This window comes from Cryptomeria japonica, chromosome 2, assembly GCF_030272615.1.
Source record: "Cryptomeria japonica chromosome 2, Sugi_1.0, whole genome shotgun sequence".
Lineage (NCBI taxonomy): Eukaryota > Viridiplantae > Streptophyta > Pinopsida > Cupressales > Cupressaceae > Cryptomeria > Cryptomeria japonica.
Genome location: NC_081406.1, coordinates 656,088,945 through 656,103,310, shown reverse-complemented (window position 1 = coordinate 656,103,310; position 14,366 = coordinate 656,088,945). Strand labels below are relative to the sequence as shown.

General features: G+C 37.5%; 1 protein-coding gene across 2 annotated transcripts in view; it reads right to left on the bottom strand.

The window, feature by feature from the left end:
* The window catches only part of LOC131034077 (ATP-dependent DNA helicase Q-like 2), a 171,845-nt gene extending 162,417 nt beyond the window's left edge, over positions 1-9,428 (bottom strand). The window contains exons 1-2 of one of the 2 annotated variants that reach the window (XM_057965428.2): positions 9,259-9,428; positions 6,096-6,328 (exon numbers count right to left, since the gene is read on the bottom strand). In XM_057965428.2, the coding sequence (XP_057821411.1) occupies positions 6,096-6,328; positions 9,259-9,319 (294 nt within the window). In that variant the 5' untranslated portion in view covers positions 9,320-9,428. The remainder of the gene's footprint in view (positions 1-6,095; positions 6,329-9,258) is intronic. The other variant, XM_057965429.2, reaches the window with a different exon arrangement.
* Positions 9,429-14,366: the final 4,938 nt, after the last annotated feature.

The following is a 14,366-nucleotide window of genomic DNA, read 5'->3' as shown; positions in this document are numbered from 1 at the left end:
TGGCCAAGATCGAACATGCAAACCCTAATTAGGGTTTGACCAATAGATTCCAAATACATGACGCCACATAGTGGGAATAAACATTAATGATGCATCACGCCCACTATCAATTAATTGCCCCTTGCTCAAAATGGCGCCCATTATGCATTAATTACCCATTACATTCAAAAATCGCCCAACATGCAATAAATGAGCCATCACTTCCTAGAATATGGTAGCCGCCATGCATCAAGTATGCCACTACTCAATCAAGATGTTCACTAGCAATAAATGTGCCATCATGTCACCATGCACTCAATAGATTCTCGCCATGCAAATGGACCCCATTGTCATAGGAACTTTTATGATTTTTCGGGTTGTGCTTCATTAATACGGAATATTCTCTTTGCATGTTGCCAACTCATCCTTTACAAGAATCTTTCCATCTCGGGCTCACAAAAGACATTTTGGAAAATTTTCATGACGGGGAAGAATTTTAACAATCTTTTCCACTTTGAAGGATTCTTGTACGTCTAGAATTCGCGGAGAGAGTAAATCTTTCTAGAGAAATTTTGTCCTTAAGGAAAAATTTTGTGCATACTTCATCCTATAGGGAGGTTGTTCCATCAATTCACCACTTCTTCCATGCTTGAGGAATTTTATCAACCTGAGTCCCGGAGAGAGAAAATTCTCTCACTTAGCCAATTTTCTTTGTGCCTTGAAATTCTTCACCTTGGGCACATTTCTTCCCTGAGGAAGGAATTTTTTTTGAAATTTTGAAATTTTTCTCCCAGATCATGTTTCTACATTTTCTACTTGTCTTGGAGCGCATTTGCTAGGAAGTGGAGGAATTCTAGAAAATTAGACTTTTCTTCCTTGATGTCATTTTGGCGCCCATTCCTTTCCTAGAGCACATTTTCTCCATGGTGAAGGAATTTTTGATGTGGAGGAAAAATTCCTCCTTAACCTCATTTTGGTGCCCAATCTTGACTTTGATTCTACTTTACACCCCCAAGGAAGGGATTTCTTCACGCCTTAGCCAAATTTCACATTTTCCAAGAATTATGTCCTGAAGAAAGGAATTTCCAACACTAAGTCAATTTTTCACTTTTTCCAAGAATTTTGTCCTAAAGGAAGGAATTTCCAACACTTGGTCCATTTTTCACTTTTTCCAAGAATTAAGTCCTGAAGGAAGGAATTTCCAACACTTAGACAATTTTTCACTTTTCTAGAATTTCTTCATCTTGGGTGTGTAATTTTCTCCTTGGGAAGAAATTTTGAAAAATTCCTCCTTGATCTTGATTTTCACATCTTGTTTTCAACCTTAGGCACATTTTGAACTAGAGAAGAATGAAATTTTCCTGCTAAGGAAAGATTTTCTCTATGCCTTAGACAAATTTTACGTTTTTCATGAAGGGAAGGAAAGTTTATCTTGCTTGGAAATTCCTCCTTAACCTCTGTTTAGCGCCCATCTACTTCCTGGAGCGCATTTTGAAGGGTGTGCAAGAATTTGTCTTGGAGGAGGAAAATCCTCCTCTACCTCATTTTGGCACTCCCCTCCTGGCTTGGGCGCCATTTGACTATGAAGGAGGAATTTTGGCTTTGAAGAGAAAATCCTCCACAACATGCATTTAGCGCCCCTTCTTGACTTTGGGTGCTATTTCACTATGGAAGAGGAATTTCATGTTTGGGATGAAATTCCTCCAGAACCCCATTTTGGCGCCCTATCCTTGACTTGGGCAGAATACTTAAGAGGTAAAGGAATTTAGGAAGTTTTGGAATTTCCTCTTTGACTATGATTTGGCACCCATTCCTCATTTGGAGTGCATTTTGATCAAGATGGAGGAATTTTGACAAGTTTAGAAAATCTTCCTTGCCTTGGCCGTTTTTTGCTCATCACCTGTATTTCTTTGCCATCTTTGGACTGAAGTGGATTTCTCTACCTTAGAATGATTTTTCATGCTTTTCCACTTCAAGAAGGAACTTTGTACTTAGCCTTTTTTCTAACCACTTATCTACTTTTTCAACTTTCTGGATTTAGACTTCGGTTTTCAAGAATGCTCTATCTTCAGTGTCCTGACCACTACCTGAGATGGACCTGCCAAAAATAGACTTACTAAAAATAGTAAGTACTTCAAAACATAAAATTATGGCAAACTGAGACAAGGTGACAATGACTAAAAATAGTAAGTTTGATTTTTGGCAAAAATAAGGCCAATTTGGGATGCAGTGAACCTTACTAAAAATAGTAAGTGCGCAGAATTCGCTCAAATTTCACTCGTAGCTTCCTTGAAGGGTCCTGACTTCATTGCAAGGTTTAGATTTTCCAAAACCCTAAGGAAAAGACCTCAAACCTAAGTCTGAAGGGCAAAACCCTAAAATAGACAAAACAAGTTCCAAACTTAGCCAAATTCACTCAAATGACTTGCAGACTTGATCAAACTTCATCAAAAACACTAGCGAACTGGGGAGACCAAAGGGATTTCTGCGAAAAGACCCAAAGAACCAAAACCAAAAGACCAAGAGAACCTAAAAAGTAGGGGGGGGCATTTGGAATGGGGTGATGTTGTGAAAACGTCACAACAGGACTTTTAATGATCGAAGTTCCTTCACTCGAACATAGCTTTATGCACTTTCTTCACCTAAAACATATTAAAAACACCTTCATTCTGACCCCCTTTGACCTTCATTTGAAGGTACCTTCATTCAAGTCCCATTGACATGTGGAAAGCCCTATAGTTTCATTTGAAAGTGTTCAATGATTTTTGCCTCCCAGGACTCATTTCTATAAAATGTCCTACAAGTGGGGCAAGTCTTAATGTTCCACACTACAATTTTTGAAGTTCTAGGTTTTTTTCCAAGTTTTCCCAAATTTCTTTTACATTTCTAAATTCATCATTTACATATTTATTTGTATTTGTGATGCATTCAGATTGATGTTTATGAATCTAAAACACCATTTTTTACTTTAACAAAAAAATAATTAATTAGTCTAGGGTTATGTATTAAAAACATTTTTTTTTAAATTAACATTATTTAATCATGTTTCACATGCATTCAAATTAGTGTGTTGTTTTTAAATTTTAAATGTTCTTTTTTGTATATAGAATGCTGCAATTGAATATGTTTCTCTAATATTTTCAATGCCAACGTTTGCACTTTCCATCCAATGGCATCAAGAAGTGTAAGTTGAAGCAATGGCAAAAAAGACACCACTTGGAAGTGTGGCGCACCAAGCCTGACCACAGACACTGTCATTTGAAAACATTGTGAGTTAAAGATGTGGAAACACCTATCACCTCAATCACCACCTTGCAAGCATGGTTGGTTGTGACATACGATTTTGTGAATGTAACATTGAACCAGAGGTTGAATGGGAAATGAAAACAGTCCTTACATTGACAAACCAAAATATTGGAGACAATGAAGACAACCGCAACCATTGCAACAAGGACAAATCTCAAAATGGCACAAGAAGTAGACATGAAAGAGATTGTGGGCTTCACTCATACTCCACAAATTCACAGCACATCCAATTCATTTAGCTCCAAGAAACTCCAATCACAAGGTTTTTTGTTCCACAAAACACACCAAGATCACAACCTTCGCTTGAAAGTACAGCTTAGAGCAAGGACAAGCATGAGAAAGTAAAAGTAGCCTGTACAAATTTTTGGTTCTACAATAAACTTCCTTTCAACATGGCAAGAAGCCCATATTCAGAGACTTTAGTCACAACCTTGATAATTGTAGGGTAAGGGTACAAAGTGCCCACTCCACATAAGATAAGTGGATCGTTAGTCCAAAAAGCAGTGGCAAATGCAAAGACAATTGTGCAAGAGAAAAGGAGGTAGTGGCACAAGTATGGATGAACCATAGTATCATATCAATGGACAAATTGAAGGAATTGCATTTTTAGCAGCTTCAAATGGTGCGATGGTATTCTTGAAGTCTATAGATACCTCAAACAAAGTAAAAACACAAAAAATTTAAGCCTAATATTGGAGGAATTGTGTTAGAGTTTGGGATACAAAATACAATACAAGTTATAACAGATAATGCAACAGCATATGTTGCAACAGGGAGACTACTTTAAGAGAGGCACCCAACAAATTTCTAGACACTTGTTGCTAATTGCCTTGATCTTATGTTAGAGAACATAGGAAACTCGATTGGGTGAAACCTGTGGTGGAAGCCACCAAGAACATCACCAAATGCATCTATGATCACCCTTGAGTACTTAGCTTGATGGGAAATCGCACAAAACAAAATAAACTTGTGCGAGCAAATGCAATACGGTTTGTAACTAAACCCCTCTTTGCAAAGCATTTGTAGCATGTCAATATTATTGAAATAAAAGTTTGTAAACCAGCAATGTTGGATTCTTCCGATTCAAAGAAGGCAAATGGAGAGTGTGTCATAAAGACAATTTTTTGATGATGTCTTTGCAAAGAGTGCCACAAAGATCATCAAAGTTCTCTCAAACTTAAATTTAGATTTTAATTTGTATACTTAAATTTAGATTTTGAGTTGTAAATTTTAATTTAGATTTTAATTTGTATCCTTTACTTTCACTCTCTCTAAATTCTAATTATGCAACTTAAATATTGTCAAAGCCTTTAGTTAGGGTTTTGCACTTGTGGATGGGGCACAAAACCCTATGAGTTACATTCATGAGTCCATGGTTGGGTCTAATGAGGCCATCTAAAAGTATTAAATGGGAGACAAAGCAAACTTTGAACACATTTGTAACATCATTGATTGAAGGTGGTACAATCAACTCAACCAAACTATTCATGCAACCGAATACTACTTCTACCCCAAAGTTTTCTTCTAAATGACTTCAAGAATCCTAATGTAGAAGTTATGGAGGGCCTCTCAACATGCATTAAAAAGATGTGGCCCAAGGTTGAGATCAAGAACCTAATACAAAGGAGTTGTAGAAACAGAAGCATGTTCAAGGGAGGCTCTTCACTTCCACTAGCTATCCAAGGAAGAATCACCTGAGCACCAAATAACAAAAAACCTTAATCTTCACTTCACTTCAAAATTTCAAATCTTTGATGTGTACAGTTATACTTACTTTCAAACTTGTATCTTCAAAGGCAAGCTCTCTAAGTTTTGTCCCAACCATGTAGTGCTTCTAGATTGGAGCACAACTGAGCCCTGTTTGAGGGCATCAAAAAGAAGAAGCGCAAAAAGTTGACACAAAAACACCTCAATGAACTCATCTTCTTGCAATACAACCTTTAGCTTTGCACAAATAAAGTGGACACAACTAGTCGTCAGCCAATTGACTTGTATGGCATTGATCTGTATAGCGACCAGACTGTACTGGATTAGGACCCAATGTTTATAGAAGAGGAGGTTGCTGATTTTGAGAGGCAAGCAAAGGAGGGTGGAGTAAAAGGCAAGAGAATTGGGGTTGGATGACATCATGGTTGATGATGATGTTGAAAACCTAAGGAGGAATCATAACTTTCTTGTTCGAGGATGGAGCTGCATCCAACTACAAGGAGTAGGACCCAAACCATCACTAGGATGTATACAAGAATATAAAATTTAAAATTGTTGTAACTTGCATAGAGTTGAAAAATTTTATGACGATATTCAATCATCATAATACATATTGTATTTAATGGCTGTTGTATTCACATGTTGATGCAATATCATACACTTTTTTATTCAAATCTAATAGAAAACACCTTCCCAACCTTCTCCATACTAATCCGATATGTTGTGTAACTGTATTTGCATGAAATTTCTGTTGTTTTAAAGAATGAGTATTTTTTAATTGTCCTGTCACCAAGTCCAAGTATTGGTTCTGCCAAGTTCTGGCAGGTCACAATTTCTTGTGCCTAAAAGCACTAAGCTTCATCTAATGATCATACCAAACAGAGGTTCATTTAGAAAAGATTTTAAATGGTTGAAAGTTCAAAATAATGTGTCTGTTGCCTGTCACAACTATCAACATTTGAATAAACACCATACTGAAAAGAAGGCAGATTAGCTACCTTTAGTTGAATCGCATGAAATTCAAATGTACTTGAGATAAGTCAAAATATCTAACAATAGAACAAATTCCCTAAAAACAAATCAAACTAATACAGTATGCTAACCTCTTGCTGATTTATACGATATGTAGGAATGCCAAATACATTCATTCGAATATCATCAGCCTGCCGGTCCCACTCAAATGATCTTGCCCAATTTTCTACGCATGCTGAAGCTATTCCACTATTCTCATTGCCTCCACTTGCTGTGGATCCTTTGCACGCTTCTAACAAGCTTTGTAAATCTGATTTCTGCAGATATAATTTCTCCTGATGCTCAAGCATATCTCTTATCTGGACTGAAAAAGAAAACAATATGATCCAATTAGCATAATCTTTAGGCATTTAGCAGACCATCCTTTTGAGGAACAACGGTAGCTCTCCCAGTAAAATGTTTATTGCATAACACTGATAATTTCCATTTCCATCAAAAAGGATAATAAGACCCCAAGTATGTACAATGATTGATCGACCTATTTACTAAAAGGAAATTGAAGGGTTGCCAACTCCAACTCTATTGAAGCTCAGACTCTCATGAGTTTGGAAGGATAATATGTTTATAACTTTATAATTAAGAGAACAGACAGTGTTAGCAAAGGCAGTACTGAAAAATGAAAACTGAAATTTAGTGTTAAAATATTAAGTAATGACAAAGACAGAATAGTAGTATAAACTATAAACAACCTCAGATGCCTCAAATACCTTACAAAAAGAAAAACATGTGTTCGCTAAGGAAACTGCCCAAACTAAATTCTCAGGCACATCACTCCATTCAAATTTTCATGTGAAAAAGGACCAATTTGCCATACAAACTAACTTCATCGTTGAAGTTTATAGGTATTGGTGTAGCCATGCACACACCATTTTACTTAAGCTTATTTAGGTAGTGAGTTTTATTCTCGGTTAGATTTAAAGTTATTTTATTATTTTAAATTATTAAGAAATTAGAAGCAGAAATTGTTGTCCAAGCAAGCCAATAAGAGTTAACCATGTAACCTGGCCAATCAAAATCAAGAGTGATGCAATATAGAAAAAAAAATAGGGTTAGATTAGACTTCTAAAAATAGAAACTCCTCCCTTTAAAAATCATTATGTGAGGAGGCATTTTATGTGATTAATTCCATGTGAGAGGCCTACTTTTAGGAGCTGGTGAAAGGAGAATGACCAATCTGTTATTCTCTTTATGTCAGTTTTTTAAATTCAAACTTATAGCATTTGATTTGTGTTTATACAGATTTCTTTCATAAGATATAATCCTAAGTGTTTCTTAAGCAAGTAATGAGTGATTTTCCTGTACCTTCTCACGTGGCATAAGAGAACATGTGTCAACTTCTTAAAAAAGGAAAATTGTGCACACCAACAAGAAGCACCCTTACACAACAGTAAATGTAGGAAATCATAACATTATCTTGAAAAACTAAGCCATCCATGAGAATGATGATCACACACATGTCTAGTCTAAATAAGTACCTAAAGAGCTACCCTCTTCTCTTGCACATATGCACAAAGCCCAAAATCTGAAACTTCTTAATACTCAGTATTTTAGTAAGGAATAAAATAAAATAAAGTCGAGAATATGTTGAACATACGGACACAATGCCAAGTGTTTTTTAGTATTCCAAAAAATGCTGAAAGTCTTTACAAAAAGTTGTTATATGTCACGGCATGACAAGTTAGTTTTGTTGTAAAAAGAAGAAAAGCTAGTAGCACTGAGAAAACTCTAACAAAAATAAAGTTAAAACTACTCAACGCATCGTCCTGGCTCGCAAATGACCATAACAAGGGAAACAGCTATTGACCAATCTGAAGCAAGGTTGCAGAATATTCGAAGAAAAGCTAGAAGGACTTAGAAAACACTAACAAAAATAAAGTTAAAACCACTCAACGCATCCTCCTGGCTCTCAAATGACCATAGCAAGGGAACCAGTAATTGACCAATCTGAAGCAAGGTTGCAGAATATTCAAGTAGAATTCCCAACTGCAGAATATACTGCAATAAAACAGCCAATTTCATGGATAACAGAACGTTTAATGCATGGTCCTGAATTAATGACAACGTTATATATCTCCTCAGCGTAGTCTTGCTAGTTTCACATCGTGCTCCTTGCCAACTAGGGCCAACACATCTTGAAAATTGCTAAAACACACAAAATGTATTATTGAGTCCCTCTGACCAACTTTGGTCATTAAGAACATTAAAATTACTTCTTTCATTATTTCTAACACTCAGGTTTCATGAACAAATTTTTGAGCAAAAGAACTGTCTGGCCCTCAAATAATTCAATCCGGATGCACTTGCGAATTGCTTATCCTTACATTATGTCATGGATTTGCATCCCGTCTTCATTGTCTCCTTTTATTTTTATAGTTGGACCGCATATAATCCACGTACCTTACATACGTATAAGTAAAATCTGACACATATGTAAAATCTGGGTTGCTTCCTCAATACTGCTTAGATATATTAAGCATAATGCTCAGACACATTTTGAACTCTTGCTCAGCGGGGATATAGGTTTTTTTGCATGTGACAGGTGTTGGAGCACTTGCCGTCACCATTTATGCTAAAATCGCTCTCCGAATTCTGCAAATTTTGCATTCTTATTTAATGTTTAAACATCTCATTTGAAGCAAACAAAATGTTCCCTCCAACTTCGAGCCAATGCTCAAACATGTACGGAAAATTATCTTACCGGGTCCGCAAAGGGAAAAAATTGGGATTTTGCCATCCACAAGGCTTAAGTGATTCCTCCTGCAATTAAGTACAATCCACGAGGCACCAGTGTCACCTGGCATCTGGTGATATGTGCAGACTGGTGAAGAATTTCTTCAGACCTACACTTAGAAATCAGGCGTCCCAATATTTGGTTTTGAGTATTTTGGGTTGATTTACCATGTAGTCTATAACTGTATTTCTGCTTTAAAATTACACGATACTGAAACAGCCCAGTGCATCCTGTTTGCAGTATTGAATAACCATTTCTCGCAACAAAATTGTAATCATAATTTTCTGCATGAGTGCCATATTATAATCATTTACAGTAGTGCCCATCTCAAATCATGCTAAGCGCCTCCTAGTACTGTAATAGCGTGCATTTCAAGAGCTAGTTAAGTGAAAATCTAGTATTAGAAGGAATAGAATATGGGTGTTAATAATCTATGTGCAGATTGTATAGACGAAGAGCTCAACTACCTCAAACATAGCAATAATCAAAGAAAGAGGAATGACCTTGGACTTGTTCCAGCTCTGCTTCAACCCTCTTAAGCTCCTCCTCAATATCTTCTTCCATTGTCGAGGAAAGGAGGAGCACCCAACTGACTGAATGGTCTCCTTCGATCACTCCAATCTTAGTCTCTGTACAATCAAAACTTTGTATTTCAAAATGCTGAAGCCGTGAGGGCAACTTCTCTTATTGGGGTAGTGTATTTTTTAATTAATAATTTTTAAAATCCCTATTTATTCAATAGGTAACACAACCTTTAATGTCAATAAATAAATGGAAGATTTGGGTTATTTTGATGGAGTGATTTAATATAATCATATATTGATAAGTCACAATAAAAAAAATTTAAGTTTGGTTTATTTCAGAATTTGATCAATTTTTATTTGTATATAATTTTAAATATTTGATTTTAATCTAGTCTTATTTACATTTATTTTCATAGTCATGTTATTGTCATTCCAAACTTTCATGCATCTATTTCTAATTTCAACATATATATTCCTCATTTGAGATCAATCCTATAATGCTGAAGTTCAACACCAAGTCACTTGAGATTGATCCCAAAATTTAATTTTTCAAATTTAAACCACTCACCCACCAGCTTTCCTACTTGTTTTTAAGAGCTAACTTGGTTTGTCTTTGCATGACTTATTAATGTGTCTTGATATCTAAAGCATTCATTTGTGCAATTAAACACATTCTAGAATAACAAGGAGTATTTGATTATCGATGAGCAATTATTCTAAGAACATTTTCATTTGTAGCTTAAAACGAACACATCTACATCAAAATTGTTGGTGTAAATAATTATTCATCATGGATATTATTACACTTACTTAAGTTTACTTAGGATAATGCATTTCATAGTAGTTTGGATATGAGACACTTGGGTGTTTGTGCCACATTGGGATAGTGTGTGTAGGAGAAATTCCACCTCTTATGGTGTTGATCTTGTTATTACACTATCATATCCACTTATTGTGGAGTGATAATTCCACCTTCGGTGGGTGATCCACCTCATGTGGAATATTGTATTATTTCTCCTACCTACCCACACCTATTTCCTACCTACCCTTGTTTCTTATTGAGCCACATGTCATGTTTGTGTGCTCATACATATCCCTAGCCTTGCCTATATAAGCAGGCTCATCTACATTGTATGTAACAACAACATTCATTGATCATTTTCTATTAATGAGAATACAGTTTATTCTTGTCCCATATTATGTCTCTTTCATGTACATTTCAATGACTTCTTGATCTTGGCAAAATCCAACATGGTATCAGAGCGATTGGAGCTTCATTGATTCGTCTTGAAGAGGCATTATTGCGACGTCAAGAGGCAGATCTGAGGAGCATCGTCATTTGGAGGCGTCCTAGACCAGATCCGACCTCGCCATTGCGTCCGGAAGGCCCTTTCCATGAATTTTGGTTATAAAGTTGGCCTATTTTGGTGAGGAAAAATTTTTTCCCCAATTTTGCTATTCGTACGGATTTTTCGAATATTCCTATATTTTTTTTCAAAAAAAAAATTTATTCTGAAAAATTTTGAAAAAAATTGAAAAAATAAAAAAAATTGATAAAAAAAAATTGAAAAAGGAAATCGAAAAAAAAAAAAGAAAAAATCATTTTTTGGGGGGTCCGCAGACCCCCCCCTGCGCTCGCCGTACCCTTCGTACCTGTCTGCAGTTTCGTGCAGGTACCCGCAGCTGACACCGTACTCCATCGCTGTCGGATGCCATATCCTCGCCAAACGCGCCACCGCAGAGCGTCCCGGATCCCGCACCTGCGACGCCGCTTCCAGGCGCCCTCCGCCCCGCTCTCCATTCCGCCTCGGCCTCTGCTTCGGGCTCTGCTCCCGGCACCGCGTCTCCACCACCGCCTCCCGCGAGCGGCCTCCGCTGTGTCCTCCGCGCTCCGCCGAAGACACCGCCCGAGCACAACTCATCCGCCACTCCGGCACGCGAACTGCCACGTCAGCGAGGCACGTGGATTTCCGTATGCCAGCAACACATAGCCACGCATAAACCGTACAGCCCTGTCAGCAACTTCCGTACGACACGTCAACCGTACGGACGACACATCAGCCTTGAACAGTCAGCAATTCCGTACAGTACGGAATATCCAGTCAGCTTGCCACGTAATATGTCCGTACGGTACGGACGCCCAGTCAGCCAGGCAGCGAAGTTTTGGTGACGGTCATACGGCCGTCAAATTTAAGACAGTGTTTTGCTGACGTCAGCGCCACATCAGCAGGGTTTGAAAAGTTTTTGACCCCCTCTCATTTGCATTTTTGATTTTGCAGTTCAACTTCAAATGGCCATAACTTGCTCATTTTTGCTCCTTTTTGGGTGCAATTTTTTTTGAAATGGGCTAGAATTTCGTGCTCTCCACAGTGGTGAAAGAATTTTTTAATTTTGATGCACGGATTTTTCAGAAAATGCAGTTTTTGGTGACTGTCCCTGAGTAATCCCTGTTTTTGCAACTTCAGAGGCTTCGTTTGGGGTCATCCGACCTCCTTTTCAGGTGCCGTTTTTTTTGAAAGTGCGTATTTTTTCATCTACTTTAACATGATGCTATCAGATTGATGTCATTGTAAGTAGAAATTGTACTTTCAGATCTTGGCCATTTTTGGCTCTCTTGGTACTTATATATTTGGTTGAATCTCAGTTAGATTCATTGCATTATTGATTGAAGTCTCTTGTATCTCAATTGAGAAGTTGTAAAATTTGCATCATAAGCCCACTTTGCCTTGTTTTGCAAGTGGCTCATTGTAATTGCACTAAGTATAAAGTGCCAAAATCATCACTTTTGGGGGGGTACTTTGATTGATTGAATTTGGGGGGTGTCTCTTGTGCTTTTGTGCTCTTGTGTTCTTTCCTTTTTGCTGCTATGGGTTCTTCTAAGTTTCCTCTCTTAACTCCACATAACTATGCTACTTGGAAAATTGATGCATGGAGTAAACTTATGGAAAAAGGACTCACTCATTACATTGATGGAACTATTGTTGCTCCAGCTGATCCTAAGGCTGATCCAGTTGGTCACTTAGATTGGCTCACTAAAAATATCATGGCAATTGGTACCTTAAGAAAGTATGTATCAAAGGATCTCATTTTTCATATTGAGAAATGCACTCTAATCAAGGATGCTTGGCAAAAGTTTCAAGACTTGTATGGTCAAGTTGATGAGATTAGGGGATATCAAATTGATAGTGATCTCACCATGTTAGATCCCAAGAACTTTGATACTATACAAGATTATGTCACTAAGGCAAATGAGTTGAGGGCACAACTCAAAGATTGTGGCATTGATAAGAAGGATACTCAATTGATATTCAACTTGATAGGGAAGCTTCCACAAGAATATGCAGCATTTGTTTCTAGTTTCCAAACTCATAGGATGACAATGGGTTCAAGCTACAAAATGCCTACATTTGATGCTTTCAATGAAATATTGATGATGGAACAAACTAAGTTGATAAGCATGGGCATTCTTAAGACTTCTTCTAAGTCTCAAGCATTAGTGGCAAATCAAGGAAACAAAGGAAATCAAGGAAAGGACAACTCAAACAAGAAGAAATGGCAATCAAAGCCTAAGGATAAAGCATCATCTTCTCCACAACAAGGAGATTCATCTTCTTCCAAGAAAGATAATTCACCAAAGAGAGAGAGACCTACTTGTGCTTATTGTAAAAAGATTGGTCATGAGGAACATCGTTGCCATACTAAGAAGATTGATGAGCTCACACATATCATCAAAAAGCATAACATTGATTTGCCTAAAGTCTACAAGAAGGATGATTCATCAACTTCCACTTCCTCACATTCAAAAGGAAAAGGGCAAGCATTCATGGCTTCTACAAGTGGAAAGACTCACTCTTTTGGAACAAGAAAAGGACAAGCTCTATGTGCTACAACAAATCATACTTCAGAGAGATGGCTTCTAGATTCAGGGGCTTCTCATCATATGGCATCTTCACAATCTATGTTCTCTACATTTGAGCCTTGCACCATGCCTCAGATTTTGATGGGCAATCATACATACATGGATGTGATTGGGAAAGGATCTATTGACATTGGGGATAACTCCTTCAATGATGTGTTGTGTGTACCCCACTTGACAAACAATCTCCTTTCTATCTATCAAATCACACATGGCGCAACTAAGAAAGTTGTGGAGTTCACACCTGACTCAGTTTTTATTAGAGACATGGAGACTAGAGCAATCATTGCAACTGGGGTGGTTGATCATGCATCTCGGTTATACTCCTTTTCAGATTTTGTTGATGATGATGATTTCACATTTGATGATTCTACACATGTTGATCACACTTATTGTGATGATTCAGATTTTGAGGAGAACTTTGGACACTTGAATTTGGGGATTCTCACATGTAACCCCGTTCTTGAGTCTTGTATTTCATCTCCTCATATTGATATCACATCACCTATTGCACCTGATGATGCAGATAGTGCGACAGTTTTGCCTTCATGTGATTCAGTGCAGCAGGATATACATTGTCTTCCAGCTTCAGATTCATGGGATGATTACATGACAGATATTGCAGGTTTGTTTGTGGAATCCTACATTGCAGATTTGGGAGACATCATTGATGACATACATCTTCTCTTTGATGAAGATGATCCTTCTTCGATTGTTGCGAGGGCACACTCTGACCCTCTTGTTCATTCTCTACATGATCATTCTTTCGAGGTTGACATGATTGTGGATACTTATGTACAGCAGTTGGAGGAGGTCTCTTTATTCTTTGAGGAGACACATGAGTCTTTGGACATTGTTCTACATCCATCTTCACTAGATGTTGAAGTTCCTTTTTCAGCAGTATGGCACAGTTTACCATCTTTGGAAGGGGTATCTTTTAGCATCGACATGGGGACACTTGAGCAGTTTTCAGAGATTCCTTTCATCATGAGTTTTCTTCATACATCTTCCCTTCATGATTGGGGAGACTTCATGGATACACCTTTGGTTTTGTTTCTTCCTAAGGGGAGGAATGTTGTTCGACGTTCGTGGAGCAGTTTCTTCATACATCGAGCTTCTATCATTGGTGCAGATTCTTCATTGAGGGATGATCACAGTTTGACTTCTCTTC